This window comes from Anguilla rostrata, chromosome 18, assembly GCF_018555375.3.
Source record: "Anguilla rostrata isolate EN2019 chromosome 18, ASM1855537v3, whole genome shotgun sequence".
NCBI classification, from domain to species: Eukaryota; Metazoa; Chordata; class Actinopteri; order Anguilliformes; family Anguillidae; genus Anguilla; species Anguilla rostrata.
The window spans coordinates 12,922,863-12,945,830 of record NC_057950.1 but is presented as its reverse complement, the minus strand read 5'-3'; the positions used below and the strand labels follow the sequence as shown (position 1 = coordinate 12,945,830).

At 44.8% G+C, this 22,968-nt stretch overlaps 1 protein-coding gene and 1 long non-coding RNA gene across 4 annotated transcripts in view; both read left to right on the top strand.

Annotated features, from left to right (window-relative positions):
* rhoq (ras homolog family member Q) overlaps positions 1-22,968 on the top strand; it is a 30,000-nt gene that overhangs the window by 359 nt on the left and 6,673 nt on the right. The window contains exons 1-2 of one of the 2 annotated variants that reach the window (XM_064318045.1): positions 6,505-7,059; positions 7,838-7,896. The exons of the other annotated variant lie outside the window; for it this stretch is intronic. Of the exons in view, the coding sequence (XP_064174115.1) occupies positions 6,918-7,059; positions 7,838-7,896 (201 nt within the window). The 5' untranslated portion in view covers positions 6,505-6,917. Of the gene's footprint in view, positions 1-6,504; positions 7,060-7,837; positions 7,897-22,968 lie in introns of those variants that run through there. 2 annotated transcript variants of the gene reach the window in all.
* Positions 102-3,377, top strand: LOC135245159 (uncharacterized). 2 transcript variants are annotated; one of them, XR_010327167.1, is made up of 4 exons: positions 102-672; positions 1,304-1,403; positions 1,590-1,694; positions 2,451-3,377. It is a non-coding gene; the product is annotated as an uncharacterized LOC135245159 (long non-coding RNA). The 2 variants fall into 2 exon arrangements; XR_010327168.1 differs by lacking the exon at positions 1,590-1,694 and having other exon boundaries at positions 104-672.

Genomic DNA, 22,968 nt, shown 5'->3' with positions numbered 1-22,968 from the left:
AGGCAGGTTCAGCTGACACATACAAGCTTCATTAACACAGATGACGAAATGTGGTAAGGCAACTGCGGCACGTGTGTCTAATTACAGGAAATTCTCGTAATTGGGCCAGCGTCCCCCCTGCAAGCACACCTGCGATTCTCCCCAGGCGCTTGCAGACCCTTACACACTACCACAGGATGTCCATATTGAATTTTAGTGTTATGTGTCAATCAATTAATCAAAATTTTAATTTTCACAGTCTTGACCCAGGGGGCTAGTAGGATGGGGGTATGGGTGGGGTGGTGGCTCTACAGTGCAATTATATTTTTATTGGCCTAAAAGAGAGAACAAGCTCAGTGAATTAAAAGAGGGTGGTATCCATCTGTGGTTGAAGATGCTGCCTTTTTATTTTGATATGTAGAAAGGAACCACAGAAATTATTACTAAAAATCAAGATTAGATGTGCAGGCATGGCAGTGCTCGCTCTTTCCCGGAGGTGTATGTGGACCTGTGCCAATTGGAGATATTTGAAGGGCATACTGGTGATATTCGGTATGCAGATGGAGCCCTATACTTGTGTGATGTGTTTTTGAGAAGAGCTTGGTGAGGTTGGCTGGCAATTTGATGATCTTTAGGGAGAGCATCTCAAGGAATCCTTGTCTGTCTGACACTTAACCTCACCAATAGCCTAAGGTAAGCATTTTTTAAGCACATTTATTTAATGTAGTCTGCTCTGTTTTGTGTTTGCCGCTGTTACCTACCAGGGGACTACAGATGTAAATGAGCTAATGGCTAAAATGTAAGGCATTAAACTGTAGTTTAATGCCTTACATTTTACTCATTGGTTTTCTGAATACTGCATATTGTCCCCACTGAGCAAACTAAATGAAGTAATATAAATAATAAGAAGGCCAGGTTATTGTATGCAAATAACCATGAATGCTGCAAGGAGGAAGAACGGTTGAAAACCTTACAGCCCGTTGCAGTGTGAGTCCACAGCTGTGTAGATGGGACTGGCTTTAATGCACATATGGAACACATTCACGCCTTGGAAGGGGCTCTCAGTTCATAGACTCCAGCAAAGCTCCAGCACATGCCACAGTGCATTCTGGGGTGTTTTGAAAAATAACAAATTTAAAAACCAATTTTGCGCTCATCCAGCCTAATGGGTGCCCTTGAACTGCTTGCAGAGTGGAGGAGATGACTTGTTTTGCATTTTGTTTAATGAACATTGGCAGCTGGAGAGCTTTTTCTGTCACGAAAATGGAAGGTTTAGTTGTGTAATGTGCCAAAAGCCTTTCTCAAATTACTGTTGCCTCCACAGGCCAGTAAGGCTGAGACTCAGTGTGGCCCTGTGCCACACCACATCAACTCTGTACAGCAAGAGAAAACTACAAATACAAAATAGTTCCATATCTTTCAAGGTGGGAGAATGTGTGTGTGTGTGAGAACCAGGGCAAGAGAAACAGATAGAAACATTACGGGAAGGAAAGTCTGTTTGGATGAGTATGGGATAAAACGATTGTGCGTGTATGTGGTTGCATATGCATGGGGGATTTGGTTGGTTCAGGTGTAGAGAAGTCGTGAAACGTATTCCCCTTACTATGAAGGTGAGTCCTATGCTACTTGCAGTAGCCTGGAGTGGTGATGTCACAACAGAGTGTTTATTCCAGTGACACTGGCCTCCCTGTACTCCATGAATCCCTGGTCAGCAGGTAAAGCAGCGTTTTATTGCTATGGATGCTGCTACAGCCATAGAAACCATGGGAAGTCACCCTAGCAGAGACTTATGTGACCGATGAACACTATAACACATTGCGCAACATATTGAATTCACTTCCCATAAAACCAGCAGGCACAGTGAAAAGGATCCATAAAAAAGCCATAGCGAATATGCTGACACATTAAATTCTGCGTAGACTCTGATGCATATACAGGCACACACATGAACAACTGCATGCACACAAACCTGCTTAATTATGTATATATACATAATTTATATAAAGCTCTTTTCAATGTTTTCAGAGAATTATCAAAATCTGATGCAGCCTAATTCTTGTCTTAGCACAGCATGATTATGTTGACCAGATATCAGATGTGTGCTTAACCCATATGAAAGATTAAAGTGTTCTATTAATTTAGCAAAATCCATGTTATTAGAAACATTTGTCCTACAATTCCCCTTGAAGCACAAAGGCTAATCGGCAATTCTGAATCAATTCAAGATTTTGAGCACATGCATCTTCAATGAGAGCATTTCAAAAGAAAATCCATTGCCTGGGAAGTCAATTTACCCGCTGATGGAAAAAGGTCAGGAATAGATTGAGGGGGCGAACAATGGAACACCAGCTGCGCAAAAGAAGTGGTCGGCTGACACGCGGAATTCTTTTGGTATTCAAGTGCATTTTAGCTCTGCGACAAGGTTGCAACACAGCATAATGGGTACACATTATGCACAAGTTTTATTTCAGCTGGACAGGAGCTGCTTGGGTACAGCATGCAAAGAGGCTGATGGCATGAGAGATGACTCTCAAGCTCGCTCTTACAGAGCGAGGTGCTGCTTGGAGTGAATCCAGCCTGACCACACCGCCCCTCCCATCACCCAGCCACCACCCCCACCCACTACTAGCCTCCTGGGTCAAGGCTGGCTCAGCGTTTTCCTGCCTACCACTACTTATTCACGTTGCTTCCTATATTGCAAGCCCAACATCCGAGGCTTAAACAGAACTGACAGGCTTCTATCCACAGGAGGGCTACAGAAACTGCTGCTATTTAAAGATGGCCACCGACCTCAGCCTGTCGTTGTCGCACCTGTTAGGCGGAACGCCCGACGATGAGACGCGGCGCCGACCCCGCGTGACCTCACGATGAGCGTCAGGGGGCAAAATGGCAACCTTCTGCCACCTCTGCACAAAACAGTGCGGAGGTCAGGACAAGCGTCGTTTGCGACACGCCCAGAGCGGAATGGTTCTCTCCACTAGGGGGAGACAAAGAGTAAGTCTCGGCAGACTGGAGCAGGAGAAGGGAATTGGAAACATATGCTCAGCACTTTCTAACCCAAACCTGAATCACATCAATCAGTCTCTCGCAGTTTGTAGGGGGGAGCCTTTGGGCAGTGAAAATAGTGCAGGAAATCACAAAGCTCAAAGACGAGCCCTTAAATTAGATACTATGACCGGTTTGGCTAAATTACAGGCTGTATATTTAGCAGAGGCCGTCCCATATTCTGAGCCAACCAACAGATGAGCACAGCGGTCTAACCCGTTGTCTTGCTCAAAATTTCCTTTTCAAATGTTTCTGTTTAAGATGTTCAAGATGAGATGTGGAAGTGTTTGACCCTCACGAGTAACTTGGTGATATTGCCAAGAGTGCTTTGAGAATGCTGTACACTCTCTAAACAGATGTTAAAAACAACACCTATCATTTTTGGCACACCTCCATGTCTGGTTAAGGACAACGCATCTTGTGTTACTTGCAACTCGGTCAGATGAGCAGTAAGAGCGCAGCATTGCTGCAACAATCTTAAACTGCCCGCTAAAATATTCAGTGCTACTTCAAACGTAACTGTTTATATGAGTCCAGCAGAGATCAGATGTATTCTGTCAAGAGTTGATTAACACTGAGCATGTTTTTATTGGTTTTCCCTTTCACTTTTCTTGCTTAAAACGAGTCTGTGAGCCAGGTGAGAAAGCTAGTGTCGACAGCGATGATGTTGCCAAAGCAGAGCCAGCTCAGGTGAAGGGCTCTGTAGCGTGGGGTCACAGTGCTGCCAGCCTCCGGCAGATGGGAGGGGCACCAAGGTTTCTGGGGGCAGCAGAAGGGGCATTTTCTTTTGGCCCCACCACATGGCTGATTGGACTTGACTTCACTATCCCCTCGGCAACATTGGGAAAAGATCTGCTTCATGTTGTGTATGTAGCTGTAATAATAGTAGTAATACCTTAATTATTCTTTGTTATGAGTAACATGAATGATAAAATAAATAAATGGGAAACAGTAGTCCTTTAAGTTTTCAAATTCTCAGATCCTGTTCATATTCCCTTGGTATAAATCTCCCGATTTCCTACTATTTCTTGATGGGAGAAATCATGAGCTAACCTTGTTTGTTGATGGTTTTACAGTCCTGAATTCTACAGGTGTATTGTCCTGAATTGTGTTAATGTCTTAAATTTACTATATGTCCTCCTGGTGAGACCAAACACCCATTTTCACAAAAGTGCACATTTCTTCTTATCTCATCAAAACTAACCGACTGTACATTAGCCTATGTACAATGTGGGAAGTTAAGTATCATGGTAAAAAATGATGCTTTGGACGAGCAGTGAAGTTTATTTTAAATGCCAGGGTGGGCGTGTTTATTCTTTGTGGAACAACATCGATGTGCCACGTTTTGTGTTTGGTGCAACAACTCTATTTTAAGTCTCACTGAAGAAACGCTGACACTTTTCTCGTCGTCTTTGCAACGATATAAATATGTTCAAAATGAAGTGGACCGGGTGTGCTATATCCGGGTTCCTCTCGAGATTTCTTTCCACCGGGCAGTTTTTTCTCGGTCGTGTTTTTTATTCTCACTTGGGAGTTGTTTTTTTAGCCTCACTTGCTAGATGTGTTGGGGTTCAGGCCTTAATATATTCGTTTTTTATCTGTAAAGCGTTTTTGTGACGGTGTCCTCTGTAAAACATCGCTATACAAATAATTGAATTGAGTCGTAACTTTAGAACGTTTTCATGCTTTGGTTTTCATCGCAACCACAATTCAATCATAGTGGCTTGGGTGAATCCGGCAATTTATTTAACTGGATTGCATTAAAATGCATTTACATTTTAGGCCGTGTTGATTTATATTGATGTTCAATTCATATTAATCATGCAACGATTAATCAAATTATTCTCAACAACACACCCCGCAAAATGCAAGTAAAAGAAAACAACCGGCGCTCACAGATACTTTCCCTTTAAATGAAATCAAGGCGGTTGGTTGCAGAAATAGACAGTTGATATTAAATGTCATATGTCGAAAAATAAGCCGAACATGATACTCGCACATAAAGCAAATCACTGATATTAACACCGTTTTACAAAGGTGGTTACATCATTTTGAAAGGTTGGGATCGCCTACTCCTTAAACAAAGAACACGGCACGAGAGTAGCACGTCGGTACATACACACGTTATGTGCAATAAGATGTTTTGTGTTTTGTAATGCTGTGCTGCACCCGTAACGCTACTCATTGTAGATTGACAGTATCCACACAATGTATAGGGAGGAAAGTATGAGGTAATTGTTTAGTCACGTGACTGCTGCAGCATCTGTCAAATGTGATACCATTAAAGAAGCACAGCGCATCCCGACTCAATTCTACTCGCACGGGGGAGCTCTGCTTGTTCCCAGCTGATTGGACTGCTGTCATCCAGCTAGGGACCGTGAGCAAAGTTCGAAACAATCACATCTTTTTAATAGGAAGGACTGTCACGTGTGATACGGGGTCAGGTAGGCTAACTGTAAGGACTGTGGTTGACTTCTCTGAAGATCAGCAATATTTACTGAGGAGATTGTTGGCTTTGATCAAACCAATTAATAATTACTGGTAATAATATTTTTTTGTGTGATGTTCCCTTCCTGATAAAATATGCGACTTTGTCTTTATTAGTTATGTTGATTAATCTGCAAAACTTATAGGAACTGCATGTCCCCTGAGGAATGGGCCATTTGAGGACAGTCCAGCACTTGCCCATTAAGAAGTTATTAACAGCATCCCTCTTCAGAATATTTGGCAGTATTCAGTTCAACCACTATGACACTTTCTCATTAATGCAATAGTTTTAAGGTATTGTAATATTTACTTTTTTAAAAAGTTTCATAAAATTCATTGTCAGAGCAAATGTGGTACTCGCTAAAATTGTACGCTGATGTTACAGATAATTAATTGGTCTTCGCTCTCAACACTTTGTTTCAGTGTGACACTGTAGTAATGCTAAAGGTCGCAGTTGTGGTCCCCAATTGGGTCTCTACTGTTGTATTTTTGCTCAAGGTACTTAACTTGATTGTCTTCAGTAAATATCAATCCAGGCTTATTGAATGGATTATTTTTATTTTTATTTTTTTTAATAAAATGTTATGTATACGTTTAAGTAGCTCTGAATAGGAAGGTTTTCAGGAGAGGTCTCATACATGGTCCCTACCACAGAGATCAGCCATGGTATTTGGATGCCAATGCCACAGATATGTTGTTGCCTCAGCAATGTTTCGGTTTTACCAAATGCTCAGATTCTCAAATCATTTTTGTTCATACAGCATTGTTCGACCTAAATGAGGAAGTAGTCCTTATTTGAATTTATGGAATGTGTGAAACGTTTTTAACCACGATTGTAGGGCTCTCGCGATTTTATCCGGGTATTTTAAAGAAATTAATGAGAACTTCCAGCTTAATCACTACACACGTTTGTCATACCTTGCTATGACGATGTAATAAAACCGTAGGACTTTTAAGAGAGTCCCTTGATTTGGAGTCTTACCCCCACCTCTGTCGCAAGCCAGCTCGAGTTGGCATCAGTGACAGTGAAGTGAGACTGGGGCTAAAGTGGAAGAAGTAGAACGAGCAACGAGGCAGGGACAGGCAGAAGTAGCGTGTCGTGCATGGACAGGGACGGCAGATAGAGGTGGGCTTGGCGGGGGTAAAAGGCGATGCTGTGATCGTGGAGAGTTTTAGTTTAGGTCTCACAGAAGAACGGCGGCATGTGCGGAGTGTGTATGCTGCCTTGAGCGGGGGAAGGAAACCCCTTCACTGCCAAATTTGGCAACCAGGGAGGAGAAATGCCATTTTCAGTTGTTTTGCTGCGGAGCGCAGACGGATAGGGGCGCTGGTGATGCTTGCCCGTTGGGGATCGCCGCTTTGCTAAGGAAAACTGGGCGGCTGAGGATGTTGATTTTGTGCGAATCATGGCAAATGGAACTGGCACAATTATGCTGAAATGCGTGGTCGTTGGCGACGGTGCTGTAGGCAAAACTTGTCTGTTAATGAGCTATGCCAACGACGCTTTCCCCGAGGAGTATGTCCCCACAGTGTTTGATCATTACGCAGGTAAGGCAGTTTTGACGCACGGCACTGCAATGTTTCATTGTTTGCAAAAACAAAGTTGGAGAATTCGCTAAACGAACCAATGCTTTTATAAAAAACATAACTATAGGCACTGAATCATTTCAGCTTGATAGAGGGACATGGACAGCTGTGATCGACAGTTATAAAATATACATGTATGGGAGAATTGCAATGTATCGGGTTAAACAAACTGACTTTCATATAACAAGAATGTATACCGATATTAGGCAACGTATTGTACTGAGCGAAAAGAACTTAAGATTTTTAATGCGAGTTGGCTACTTGCTTTTGCCACTGTTACTATGCTTAGTTAGCTACTACCACTCTGCTACCGTTACTATTACTACTGCAACTAAATAATAAACATAATGTTAACGAATTGTCTAATCCAATCCATACTTGAATCCATGGAGAGGTTGCTCTGTAATCTGCGAATATTGTTGCATACAAACCGAACACTGCATATCCTTTGCGTTAAAGCTGTAACCATACACAATTTCAAAGTAATGCTTAATTATCTAGCTATTACATTATAATTCACAATGTAATTAAGAAGAAAGTAATTGACATTGTTTGAATATATGCATCAAAAGGAAACTTTTTCCCTTATATTTTTCAATGCGTCCTTTCCCTCCTTGCTGGGATCTGTTCTTCTAATTAAAACCACTTGCATGCTTCTCTATAAGCTTCTCTCTCTCTGTCTCTACCCCCTCCCCCTCTCTACCTCTCTAGTAAGCCTTGTCTCTTTCTTTTTTTTCAGTGAGTGTCACTGTTGGAGGGAAGCAGTACCTACTAGGACTATATGACACTGCTGGGCAGGTACAGTTCCACTTTTCAGCAGCTTGTTTGTCAGCGAGCAAATCTGAAATCCATGTAGGCCTGTGTCAGCTTGTTCTTGTCCGTTCAGTGTGAATCAAGTATTTTGTATGCATATCTTCTTAATTTAGGGGGTTGACATCATTTAGTAACTGAAATCACAATCAACAGGTGGTTTTTTTCTGTGCCACCTTCGCAGTCGATTAAGTCATTTTGTGTTCTCCATTTTGATGCCTGTTTTGTCTGACCGCTCCAGACAGTCAAGGTTTTCATGTCTGAGCTGTTCTCCCAAAGTGTCTGGGCTTCTCCTTTTTCTTCTCTGTTCGAAAAGTTAATACTGAGACAAATCTTGGAGGATTTGTAATACAATTTTAATATTTGCACAGCTGCCAGATTCGTCTGTGTTACGTTAAGCTCATGCTGAATTCAAACACAAAATCTGTTTTAGAAGGGAAAACACAGTGCACTGAGAGAAAAACACACAAAGAGACCAGGAGTCCCCACTCTGTGCTGATGAATAATAAATAAATAAATACATACATAAATAAGAAATTAGTGTCGCTCAAGCGGTCTCTGCTGGGAGCCAGATAAGTAGTGGAGAATTTCTTCAAAAGCTTTCATGGAGAATAGGCTCCTTCAGTCACTGCCTGACCAAGTCAGAAAAGACTGATTATGTTTGGCCAATCAGAAAGATACATCTTCTTGTGCTCTGTCCTTTCCTACTGTTATAATAGAGGGTGGCTCCCTCACCGTGCTGCCCCCTAAACTAACCTCACTGTTGAGTAGTTAACCAGGTGCCGCACACGCACACACACAGAGTGGCACATATGCATACACACTTCTTCCCTCTTACACACACGTTCTCACAAAGCGTGCACACAGACACACACACACACGTGAACGCTTTCTTGCCTGAGTAGGAGGTGGGTGGGCTGGTGGTATTTATCAAATATCTCCTTTCAGTTGTGTGTCAAAAGCTTCGTATGCACACATCTGATGATGTATCATATTATCTGTTTATTTTCGGCGCTGAAACTGTGCGGTGCAAGTCACAATGTAGTCTGCTGTAGATAATAAGATCATGATGCAGCTTTGACACAGAGAATGAAAGGGTAGTATCGTTATTGAATATATAATCAGATCTGTGATCCAACCTGCCAGGTATTAGTGGCTTTGATTATACTCCATTAGCCTATAAGCTAATAGCAGTAATGACTGTGAGGGTTTTTTTTTAGCCGTTGTGTGTCTGTTTTGCTGATTCAGCGTTAGTGAAATGGAGAAGTTTCTCAGATGCAGATCATGGGCTGTGAGGGTAAAGAGAACCGAGTCATGGCGCTTCAAATGAAAAGGAAGTTCAAAGCAACGCTTTCCACCCCAACCCCCTAACCCCACCCCCCTCACCCGCACTCCCTCTGCACGCTGAATTAGGCAGCTGGTAATGATTATAACTATACATGGCTAGGGGGAGAGAGAACCTTCCAGCGATTGATCAAAGATGATCTCAATCTCATTGGAGTTTGTGACGGAAGAGAAGGAGAGAGAGAGAGAGAGAAAGAGAGAGAGAGAAAGAAAGAAAGAAAGAGACTGGGGGCCTGAGAGAGAGGGAGGAGAGAAAGAGGAAGAGAAAAAGAGAGGTCGTGCAGTTTTAAGAAAATGTGGTGACTGGGTTTGATTTAAAAAAAATAAAAAATAAAAATTCTATTTCTCTCTCTCTCTTTCCCTCTGGAGTACAGACCCAGAAAGGGAAATTGGAAGGCTTGCAGCATGCTATGTGGAAGTCGTGGAGTGGAGGGAAATCTATATTTTTGATCATTCTCATTCTCAGTTTTATTCTTTGTTTAAAATGTAGAAGCCAGAATGCATGCAGCATTTTGAAGGTGGGATTCAGGGCTATACAACAGCATACAGGGGGTGCTTGATGTATGGTGATGAATTATGAGCTTGTTTTTAAATGGTCATTTTAGTGGGGGGGGGGGGGGGGGTGGGGGGAGTTGGCAGCACTGCTATGGCACGCCCTCCCAGTGAACTAGAATTTAATTGGTTGTGTTTTGTAGTACCTGTGTTCATTGGCTCCTTCCTCGGCTTCCCTGGTGTATTTTATGCCCTGGCACATCATATCTACCAAAAACATGGAAACCATAGATTTAGTTTGATATCCACCTGAAATCCTGAATTCCACAAACACTGATATCTCGGCGCATTCATTTTCAACACATTTCCATCTAGACCTGACATATGAAACTACGTCATGGTAGTTATGAAGTGGATGTTAGGCTATATAAACTTTGTTTAATTTTGAGGGATGCATCTTTAGGGTATAGAATAAGACCAGACCTACGTCCTGATTCCCCAGAGGTACTTAACTTGAATGTCTTCAGTAAATATCAATCCTCAATCTTATTAAGCCCCATATTGGGTACAGCAACAACGAGTTGTCAGTGGTTTTAACCAATCAAAATATGTTTTGCTCCAAATCAAAGCAATTAATTGGTTGACACAACAGCTCCACTTACATTAAGTATGACTCTTCCATCTCTAACCCAAAGGCATTCAGACTCTGTTCATTTCAAAAGCAGTTGATTTCTGTGCGGAAGGCTTTGCACTAGTAACACCCCTGTAGCTGTGATTCCCAAGGTGTTGGCAGAGGGAGACACAGGAGTTATGGGTAAAGAATGCGTTCTGAGGTCAGGAAGAGACTCAATTAGAACAGTGTTCAGAATGGAAACCGCATCATGGCTGGAACTGACATGCCTGTAAATATAATGGTTCTTGCAAACTGATTAAAAGACTTGTGTCATCCTCAGCAGAACGCTGTTGTTGTGCTCTAAATCAGTGAATCATTGATGACACATGATGGCACCACCCATAGGGCCTCACTTCCCCCTCACTAATGTGGAAACCTTGGTTATTTACTGAAGTAATGTCAACATCACATGGGTCTTCCTTAGTTTGAGGCACTGTGGGTGGCTGGTATAGTACTGAAACATTTTATAAATGGTGCGAGAGAATTGCAGTTGTTGTGAGGCCCTTGGGATATATAAAATTCAGTCAAATTATGGAAGAGCGGCTGCACCTTTGCAGCAGCCGATGTCCTCCATGCGGCCCCATGAATCAGTATGAGTAAATGATTGGAAATTGGCAAGTGGACAATTTCAATATATGGAATATTTAGAAAGTTGACCAGTATTAGAATGGGAGAATGTGTTGTGTTGTCAACACAAGTGTTCCGAAGCTGCGCACGACTTTAGCCAAACGAGCACTTTTTTTTTCTTTTGTGTTCCCCAGTTTGGGCATTACTAAAATTCAAACCATGTCCGCCGCAAGTTATTCTAATGGAAAAAGGAAGTGAGTAGTGCTCTTTATTCCAGATAAATGAAAGATAACTGAACATTTGGAGGCAGGGGCCTCTGTCTCATTGCGCTCTTTGGAATATGGCTTTGGGGTAACGGCTGTGCGAGACTTTCTAAAAACCTGAGAAAATCATCATTGAAATTTGAAGTTGAAGCAAAATCAGTGAAACGTTTCGGGAAAACTTTAAAGCAACCAGATTCTGAACAATCGGAAGAATCTGTGTACAAGCGGTATGCGCAGATGCGATAGAAAGTTACGGGCTGCTGCCAAATGTTTGACAAAGCAGCTCAAAGTAGAAAATCTTTACTGCAAGCAGTGGTTGGCTTTGGCGATTTTGGAACTGTAATAATACCTTCAAGGCTAGGTCCTGGTAGAGCCCCTCTATTAACCGCCTTAATCCATGCACCTCTGCCCATATAGGGTGGTTAAGTGAGGTCTCACTGTACTTTTAGCCACCTCCATAATGTATGGCAAAAGCACTAAAGACATTGGTTCTTAGTGCGTTTCAGCTGGCAGTATACTTAGCCAGCCTCATCATGCAAGAGTAACTCTTCTGGTAGGTCAGCCATCTACAGGCCACCTGTGGTAACTGCATAATTCCCACAGCCCCCTGGTGCAGTGGCTAGCAACATGCAGTTTGGATTATGCATAATGTGTTCTCTCCCGAATTGCCAGACAGTGTTGTAGCGATGGGATGGGCCTGTAGTGATGACTGGGCTTTCCAAATTGGGAGACAAAGAAAAACTATGGACTAAGCAGATGTTTAAAAAAAAAAAAAACTAATTTTTTAAACGAAGCTGCTTCTCTGTCTCGTCAGACAGTGCCTATACTGTGCCAGAACTGCTCTCGTACTGTCCCACTTCACTAGCTCAGTTTTAAATATGGTTAATGGGCTTCAATGCCCTTTTTAATATTTAAATTTGGGTCTGCCCTGAGGCTGCAGTACAGCGCATAGTCTGCTGAGGAGAGCTCCCAGAATGCCTTGCTGCTTTATAGGATTTTTCTTTTGACATTTTGAAGGAAGAAAGGCTCTCCCTTTTTCCACAGCCAAACGGGACGTGTTTGAGCAAGACGTTTACAGCACCGGTCCTAGAAATCCAGATATCCACACCCCCCCCCCCCCCGGATTCCCTCCGAGCAGAACGGGGTCTGGAGACAAAGGCTGGAGAACACATGTGGCGTGCTGGCGTGACTGCTGCTTCTCTCTCTCTCTCTCTCTCTCTCTCTCTCTCTCTCTCTCTCTCTCTGCCACTCCCCCCTCTTTCTCTGTCTCTCTCTTTCACTTTCTGTCTCTCTCCCTCTTTTCCCTATTTCTTTTCATCCCCTGTCTTCCTCCTTCTCTCTCTCTCTTTCCCTCCCTGTCTCACTGGCACCAGTTCCCGGTGTGTTGATGGATTTCTCCATCACTCTCCTGCGTTACAACCTCCCTTTTCCCTCCTCTATTTCCCCTCAGTGTTGCTGATTAGAACTGAAGGAATCTGCAGGGTGCCCTGTGTGTTTGCGTGCGTGCGTGTGCATGTGTGTGCATTTGCATGTGATGTGCATTGCAGCTCTGTGACTCTGTCTCTCGTATCCGAGCAGCACACTCTTATTAGAAGCCACACGAGGCTGAACCAATTTGATGGTTCTGACGTGAGACTGATGCCCCTGTGGTTCATAGCCAAAAGGTCCAAATGAGCTTTATGTCTGTCTCCGAAAAATCGGGAGTTGAAGCACTTCTCCACCTCATTTGATGTCTACTAGTGAGCCTTCTGGTTCAAAATGGCTGCCGTGTCTGGCCCAGGTGGATGCTACCCACTGGCGGTGGATGAGGTGATCTTCCCCCTTCGCTATAAATTGCTTTCAATTATGAAAGGTGATATTCATACACATAATATTATTACTAATATTGTTACTATTTATGTAATGGAATAGATGGACACCAAGCCTAGGTGACCTAGAGAGTGGGATCTTGTCTTGTCGATCTCTGTGCTGTAAATTCTGCTTCATGTCTGGGAATAACCATCCCCTCCACCCAGCCCTTAGTCCCTACACCAGTCCTGCACCAGTCAAGAAAGGGTAAATCTGTGTTTACTGCATCATTTTCATCCATTGCACATAACTTGTATCAAATCTCAGCTAAAATCAGCTCAAAATTTGTTGTGGAAATGAAATTGCCTGTGGAAAATGACAGGTATTTGTTTTTTTTTGTTGAGGGGACATGATATTCTGTGTAATACTACATAAATATGGTGCTGTGGCCCCCTAGAAGGCTATGAACGGGTGCATTGAGTTTCAGGAAGTTCCGACCCGTATAAGGACGCGCTTCATTGAGTAAAATAACATGCCTCACATTATGGTATGTGGAGTGTGTTACAATGTAATGAACCCTTAAAATCGCAGAATACAGTTGCTAAATTGGCTCTAGCTGCTGATGCAGGAGCTGAATTCTCTGGTAGCCAGTGTGTGAGCTGCATTTGCAACAGGGTGCCAATCTGATGTCACTGACCTTCGATTGACAACTGTGCAGTTGTGTACACGACAGCTGCCAAATGTCAGGGCTGAGATTTATGGCTCCCGTGTTTGCATTTATCCTTTTGTTTTGAAGTTTCTGCCATGTGCCAGTATCCCGTTGGGACAAGGCCGTGTGAGCACGGACCGAAAGCTGATGCTGCCCCCCGCTGGGTCTGGTGTCCTAGCTCTGTCTGCTGCTGTTATTTCTGCCTCAGCTCCACACTGTGTCTCTGGGGGCTCTATCTGGGTAGAAGGGCAACCTGGTAGTCCCAGGTGTAATTTACAGCCCAACCCTTGGGGGGGCCCAGGTACAGGCATGGCTCCACTGCTTCCCCTCCCACTGTAAAGTCTACAAGCTTTTAAAGCCCCCCCCCTTTGCCCCCCCCCAGAGTGTAGTCAACCACTGACCCGGTCCTCAGAAACGAATTATTCACTGTGTTTGCTGAATGAATGAGAAAAGAAAACAGTTCCTCAGTTCCTCACCTGCGTTTGGAACAGAAGGGCCATTCTGCGTCCTGGCTGGCTGGGACGTGAGGCGTGACGGTCTGCCCGTCCCTGGCCCTGGAGCCGAAAACTGAGTGGAGGGTGTTTATTTATTCATCCATTCATCCCCCTCTCCGAGGCCGCACAGTCTTTCTCCTGGCCGTTTTTTTTTCTGGGAATGATGACGGCTGTGGAAGAGGAAACAGGAAGTGAACATTAAGTGCGGTTTTCCTCGTGGCAGGGGCCAGCTTGGAGCTTTTCTCCTCCTGCGATGTCTTCCAGACTCCCCCCCCTCCTTCCCTCTCTCCCTCTCGTCTCCTGGGAGGAGAAGGGGGGTTGGGGAGAGAAGAGGAGGGGAGAGGAGTGGGGGAGAGCAACAGCCAGCCAGGATCAGGTCTTTTTTTTTTTTTTTTTTTTTTTTTTTTTTTGCTTTTTTTGCAGTTTATTATTCATTATTTGATTTCCAGCTCGAGCTGTTGTCAGCTTCCCAGTGCTGCCAGAGGGCAGGGATGTGGCAGGAGTCTGGAGGTGTTTGCCTTCAGGAGTGTACAGTCACAGTCGTTAGTACTCCCCCACCCTGGGGAATCCTGTCTGAATGGTGGAGGTGGCTTTTGCTGTGCCAGTCTGCAGTGGCGTAGGGCTGTGCCGTCTCTGCCTCTTAAATGTGTGGGAGGAAGGGGGTGAGCGATCTTTCTCTCAGATGATGATGGGGCTGTGTGCACCTGTGGTTGTTTGCATGTATTGCTTTTGTGTGCCAGCATGGGTTGTTTCTCCTGAAAAATTGTTTTACGACAAGGTAATTAGATTACGGATTACAAGCCATTTTTCTATCTGCCTAAATGCGTGTTTATATTAAAGTACTGTCATTAAATGCGAAAGTACAAACAGTCTGTTCTTATGATGTTGGCCACTTTATTATGAGTGTTTGGTTGTGTGCCAAGGGATGTTAATACTTCAGGCCCTTTTTTTAAATGGTTGGAGTAACACAGTGAGCCTTTTAAATTTGCACGTGTCCACTGCGATGGACAGATGTGGAATGTGTAGGGCTTTGTTGGGGCTGGGTGTTGGTTCTGAACAGGAATGCAGGGCATTAAAACTGCACTGCAGCAGACAAGAAGTGGAGAAAGGCAGGTGCTCAAGAAAGCAGTTTTGCGATTGGCTGAGGGCTCTGAAGCAGTTTTGCGATTGGCTGGGAGCACTGCGGGCTGGGGGGGGGGCAGCATGTAATTAACCTGCCGGTGAAATGTCAGGCATTGGTTTTCCCTGCTTGGCCCTGCCATTCAGCCTTCAGTCTCTCATTCATTGCCTTTACGCCTCCATTCACATGCTGTGTAATCCGTTTGTACAGTGGGGTTGTCCTCTCAGTGGGAGTAAAGCAGCTTGCTTAAACGATGTCCTGCCTTCAGCCACATGGCTTACAGGTCTAATCACCATGCCACATTTTGGGTTTTGCCCCTGTACACACTCTTTCCCTCCTGGACTCTTTTTTTTCACTCTTCTTTCACTCTCATTCAAATCCAAATTCAAATATGCTATATTTATAAATGAAGCATATGCCAAAACATAAAAATGCATAATATTTTACTTCCTTGCCCTGTCTCTCCTTCGTGCTCTTTTTTTTTTATCCCTGTCTCTTTCTGTCTTTCTTTCTTACTCTGTCTGTCTTTAAGCTCCATCCTTCCCCTTAGCTGGGCTGCTGTGTTGAATTCCTGAAGGAGCACGTTGGAGTAGAGGTCTATTTTGAGTTTCCAGGGTAGGAAGGCAGATGGTTGCGATTGAATGTCCTCACAAGCCTGTAGCTTCAAGCATGGGGGCCAACTCATTTACATGCATACGCGCGCACACACACACACACACACACAGGCACACAGACACACATGCATGCACATACAGGCTCACACTCAATCATAAGGACCCTAGACTTGTCAGCTCCTATTTTACTACGTGCCAGTGTAGCTGTCCTTGTCCAGCTTGGTGAATTACACAAGGTCTGTCTCATGGGCTGCTTTCACACACAGACGAGCGTCTGGGTTTTAGACTGTTAGAGCAGGAAGTGCTCGACCGCTACTGGAGCGTGAATCACATGATTCGGGGTATGTGTGAAGGAGGGGTGGAGGGGGCATATCAGATGAGCTCTCCACCCTTAAACCGAAACTGAGGCTCCCTCGTCCTCGAATGCCTCCGTCACCCACCCCCCTGCTGCTTGTGACAGCACTGTCTCACATGTTGCAAAATTAACATCCTGGCTAACGTCTAGCGCGTCAACCAGACTAGCCACCCGAATTTCGCCAGGCTGCAGCTTCTTAATCCTCATTAGTTTACCGGGGAGTTTAGACAGTTCTGAAAGACCAAATGCCTCAATGACTGTGTTTTTCGGTGAGTGGTGCCCTTTCTGTAATCACACTGCAATGAGTCACTTGAAAAAAGAAATTTTGTTAAAGAACGAAACTGCAAGTGACTACAAGATCAATGCATTTTATTGGATGTAAGAAAAACACCCACTCGATGTGATACACTGTGTGCTTACCACTATCAGGATAGTATCACATTCAATGAAATGCAATTCTTTTGAATGAAAAATCAGTCACATAAAACAATGCGTGAGATGGATGTGCAAGAAGTGTGTGTGTAGCCACTGATATAATTGGCTATACCAGCTGTTCTGTGAGCAGTGGCTCTAACCATGAGCATTGTATACTGTTACTGTATGCCCTAGGCAGAGTGGGCGTGGTTTACACAGGCTATATTGGAAGTCGTTGGGAATCTCCCTCGATAGCCTGACACCCATCCTCTCTCCAGACGGACGGATCAGGCTTGGCAGAATGGGGCATGTGTGCTAAGGGGCTGGGCAGTTCCATGTTTGGAAGGTTCCAAGCCAGAAGGTTTTTGTTTGACTCCCCGTTTGTGTCGCACAGTGGAACTTGGGAACGCAGGGAAAGCACAGGCCACACAGCAGCTGTCTGCACGCCATGAGGTCATTGGTTCATTCCTCCTTTATATTGCACGGAGAAATTATATTACATGGAGACATTATAGTACGTGGAGAAATTTGGGAATGGCACCAACTGGTCCACCTGCTGCTCCTTTAGCACTGACTGCTCCCGGTAGCCTCCCAAGCACCAGAAGGTTGTGGGAGTGATTCCCAAGTCTAACAGCCATGTTCTCTGCAGAAGAGGTGGCAGTAAATGGGTGCTTTCTTCCATAAGACTCATATAATTTACTCATATATTCCAATATATGTCATAAGATACCATCCCGTGTGCTGGTATAGACACGGTGTGCCACTGTTTTAACAGGAGGGCCAATACCGTAGGCAGTTATGTCGGTTACTTTTTCCTGGCCGGCTGGTGACTCCTCGGATCAGCTCTTCTCAGTTCTAAATGTGCGACACGTCACCCAAAAGCCGCACTGAAAGGCTGTGTTGTGCAGTGAGCAGATAGGGTGGTGGATGACACAACGTCTCAGAGCCGACCTATTGCTGATCAGATGAACTCTCGCAGCCAAGCGGAGCTGAAGGCGAGTAAAACACACAGAGTGAAACTGGTGAAGTCCGTGATCGTTTTGCAATTCATCACGAGTAGCTAGCCGCATTGGAACATGGAGTCTGCTTTTTTTGTTCCGCCTCTATGTTGGAATCAGTTTATATATGCAGGAAGAGATTCAGTCATAAATTATTTGTTTTTGGCAACAGGAGCATGTTTTCTCTCTCTCTCTCACACACTTATTGCAACCACAGATCTCCCCTTCCCTCGTTCCTCTCTTACATAAGAGATGGAAACTGACAGGAGAGAGACGTTGGGTGGTAATATGACCTATTTAGCGCTCGGCTGCGAACGCACAGGAACTGGCTGTTAGGCTGCTAGACGGGGCTGGGAGGTGTTGGAAAGCTGGGAGATTCCTCTCAACAGCACGTCCTTCAGCGCTCTGTTTTCAGTAAACAGCAGACGGGGGCGACCATAATTCTCACGCTCTTATTCACACCAGCCAATCGCTCTCTTCGTCTGTCTGTCTGTCTGTGTCCTGTAGCCATTTAGAGCCTCTGCAGCCTGTCACTAGCAGTAGGAGGGCCCTAGGCTACACTCCTACATATGCTCGTACACACACACACACACTTATGTATGTGTGCGTAGTTAATCATGTAGGTGTCATAAATATACATGGACACTGTGCAATGCAATATTCACACAATATTTACATACTCGTGTCAAGCACACATGCATAGTTCATTCTCACGCACTCACTCACTCACTCACGCACTCGCTCACTCACACACACGCACACAGTGGGTATTCTACAATAGTATAAAGAACAGAATGACACTGCATTAATGCACCCGTGTGAAGTCTCTGTTTTTCCCTATTGTAAAAATGCCTCAGCGCCGTGTGACATTTGTGTGTGGGGGGCGGGGGGGGGCAGAGAGGTGACATTTATTGTCCTTTGTGCTCTGCTAAATGAAAACGGATCCCTCAATGACATCAGATCACAAGGACGGCCCGTGCACGGGGGGGGGGCTTGGGTGGGGGGTATGGAAATCACAGCATGTCGAAACAGGACATGCACATACACTTGGAGGGGGTGGGAGGGGGGGCAATGCAGTAGCTGGGCCGAATTATATAAAGTTTCAGCTCCGGAGGTGAGGCGGAAGCTCCACTGGTGTGGGTGTGGGAGTGGGCGACACCCATGGCACAGTGGGCGGGGTCAGCGGACGCATGTGACTGCCGCCGCCGCCGCTGCTATCCGCCTTCGTCTGACACAGTCTGAGTCCATTAGACTCCGAACTCTCGTTTGTTCCAATCCATTTCCTCCGGCTGGGCTCGGCGAGGCTCCTGGCGTCTCGCGCGCGCAGTCAGGTGGAAGGGGAGGTGCTCCTGCACGGCGGGTCACAGCGCTTTGCATGTCTGAGTTCCCTGTTCCCTCACTCGCACAGTGCAGCTCGCCGCCAGCGTCCGTCCCGTCTCCTCTCCCCCACGCCCTGCACTCCGCACACACTTATCATGCGCACTGTACATACGGGGGGGGGGTTGTGTTCGCACATGCTCAGACTGCTGGAGCATTGTGGGTAATTGGTGTTTGATGGCTACAGAAGCCCCACTTACAAGGTTTTAAAAAGAGAGAGAGAGCCATCCAGGCGTGACCAGCTTGCTGATTGCCCCCCCCCCCCCCATGCACGTGGGGGTGGGGGTATTCCAGGGTGCGCTCAAACACACACAGAGTGTTCGCACACACACGCACACACACACGCAGCACATTCACACTGACACTCATCTGTATGCACAGATGAACATACACGCATACGAGTACATACATGCGCTCATATGCTCTTGATCATGCATATTCGGGTCTGGGATGGATGACTCTAAAACACTTGTTGTCAGTGCAGTCAATCAATCAATCAATCAATTTATTTCTATAGCACACTTCATACACAGAGGCAACCCAGTGTGCTTTACATAAATAAAAGCAAAAGGAACAAAGAAAGTACAAAGTACATAAAATAGAATAAAAACAAAATAAAATTAAAAAACATAGTCATTCCCGTCGGGGAATGACCTCTCTCTGTCTGACCGCTTCCTGCATGCATTTTGAATGGGAATTTTGACATGGATGCTAGCCTGTGTTCTCACTAATTAACACAAGATGTTGCAGCGATTACACAAGCCAAAGAACACAATTTGGAACTTTCTAGAAAGTAAGTATAAGAGATAAAAATTAGTGAAAAAGATGAAGGTGTGCACACATTCACACACACATGTATATTCAGAGTACACACCAGACATTCACATGCGTGTGTGTGTGAAACAGTGTGTACGTGTAAACACACACAAATAAACATTTCCATTCCTGGTAATCCACGTGTCCACTTGCCATTTGGGTGCCTGAGTCCTTGTGTACTTGATTGCTGCAACGATCTGTACCCAATATTGTTGACTGTTACAACATGACAGCCCCTGCTAGCTACACCACGCAACGCAGGCTACGTTCGCCCACCCGTGCCCCATTGCGTTCCACTACAACAGAAACAAGCTTTCAGATGTCTCCACCGGGGCACATTTGCATACTAATAAATCGTTTTGAACTGTGAACGAGAACAAGAAGAGGGGAGCGAAGGGTACCTCTGAATACCAATCAGAGATCAAGTCCTCTGGCTGAGATGATGGCTGCAGCCTTAAACGGTCGCGTTATGGCAGAACAAGCAGGTTTCCTTTCAGAGCTGGCAGGTTAAAGTATGCTGAGCAAAGGAAGTCCAGAACCTCCCTGCGACTCGGAGAGAGGGGATCACATTAATCACGGACTGCGCTGGGGGGCGTTTCACTGGCGGCAGTTGCATCGTGGGTAAATCGCCATTAAATCTCGGCACTTGGCAGGCGACACTGTACAATTACAGTCCCCACCCGCTGTCGGGAAGACGAAAGGGTCGAAGATGGCACTCAAATTATTATTATAAGCCATGAATTATACGGCAGGGAAGGGATGACCATCTTGTTTGAGAATACCTTCCCCCCCCTCACGAACCGTGCTGCATAAACTATCAACGTGTTATGGGGAGGAAAAGTATGTGGATGTCCGCACAACATGGCACAGATAGAGAAGGGGTGGCAGTTAATGGGACAGACAAACAGCTAACAGGACGGAACTTAAATTTATATTGGTTTGGTTCAATGAGAGGTACTGGAAATTAAAAAGGGTGTGTGAGAGAGACACAAATAGGGGCAGAGAGAGGCTGAAGGCAGGGGGAGAGAGATGAATGAGTTTTTTTTTTTTAGATTGAGTTTGTCATGCAGTGTGTGTGTGTGTGTGTGCGCGTTTGTTTAGCAGTGGGGTGGTTTCCTTATCACCCACCCACACCATAGCTTCCGTTATCTGATCTCTTTTAGATCTGTGCACATTTTTCATGCGTGCAGATTCAGGATTACAGCCCGTGCTGACCGTGGTGTGTGCTGCGCGGGGCTTATCAAAATGAGGCCTACCACAAGTGATGAGTCAAAAGTAAATCACATAACGTCAGGGCTTATGGGTAACCGTTCCCGCACCAGTCATAGCTTTAGCCATCACTCCACCCCCTACCCTCTCAGTTCAGCAGAGTGGGGTATCTACTGTTTCTCAACTGTTCATTTAGTCCAATAGACATGTACAGATGAAGAAACTGTACATATACTGACAAGAAATAACAAACTGGATCAGGACATCATTTGCCATGTTTGCACATGTACTGTGGTGATACTCTGTGGGCATAAGGCGTCCTGTTGAGGGTTTCACCTGATATCATCTTTTTCTTATCATGAAATGTTTTTTTTTTTTTTTAAATGAAATATCAGCCTCACATTAGCCACGATTATATTTTATTTCTGGTAGCGCCCGCTTCACATATCTACATTGACGTCCAGAGCGGGACCCTGGAATAGCTCTGTCTGTTCTTTTAATTCATTATGATGAAATAATTTTGTAACGAATGATTAAGTGAATCATGTCAGGGTCCAGTCCAGAGATGCCAATAGAACTTGAACCCATTCACTTTTATGTATTGTGTTGTAGACAGTTCTGTATTTAAACCGTGTGAATCACAGCTGCTGTATCTTGTGAACTACAATTCTCAGTGCGTGAGAGGGTGTAAAAACATTCTGTTGCAAATAAGTTGTAACACCGTAACGCTGTTTCACTCTTTTATTCCAACTACTTTGGGGCAGCATCTCCATAATTTAATTTAAAGGCCCCTAAATTGTCCTGCTGATGGGGATAGTGTGTGAGTTTGTGCTGATAAATTGGCAGTGTGTGTGAAGGATAAATTGGGCAATGATTGACGCTTTTAATCAACATCCACTACAGGCTGCGGTGCAATGGCTATGTAATACTCTAGAAAATGGAAACATGTCTAAGTCATGATGTCATTATGTCATGAACCCATACAAGATGTCACTTTTTATAACCACATAAATATTTCATAATTACGGCGATTGAAGTGTTACCAAGGATGTTTAAACCAGACAAGATTTATATCTTCCATCCAAGGGATGTTATTACCGACCCGTGGGAAGTAAATATTGTAAAAAGTGAAAATGTTTTTTCCATTTGGATGAGGACCCCCTGAAACTCCCCAGGGTCTCCAGACTGCAGTTTGGGGTTACCTGCTCCAGGCTCTTGACTTTGATTGACGTGGTGTCACGCGCTTGTCTTTGTGTCCCAGAAGCACAGCCAGGAAAGCAGGCTCGCCGACAGGGGACGGCGTTTCGGAGGTTTATGTCCCGTCTGCCACACTTCAATGCTCCGTCAGCTTCTCCTCAAGAACATCGATTATTAATGAAGTCTTTGGGAAGCAGCAGGCCGCTCAGATAGTTCAAACAGGACCTCCCTGTCCTCTGACATGGCAGCAGAGCTCAACAAAGCCAAAGAAGGAGGACATCCTCCTCCTCCTTCCCCCCTTTCTCTCTCTCTCCCTCTCTCTTACACACACACACTCTCTGTCTCTTTCACTTGCTAGTCTCTGCTGCTCACATTTTATGAAAAAATGACCTCTGTCATTTCAATCCAATTCAGCATTTTTTATTGGCATGAAATATAAAGTAAGTAAAGTAAATGCAGTCAGTGGTCTCTCCCAAGCTCATTTTTTCTTCCCCTTTCTCTCACACAATAGCGGTAAGGCTCCTTTCGTGCTTCTCGGTCTTAAGGGTGTAGATGGTATTGTGTGGAGCAGAGAGGCTGCAGATCAGAGCTGCTCTTCCATGTTCAACTGGTGCCCACTGGTGTCACAGC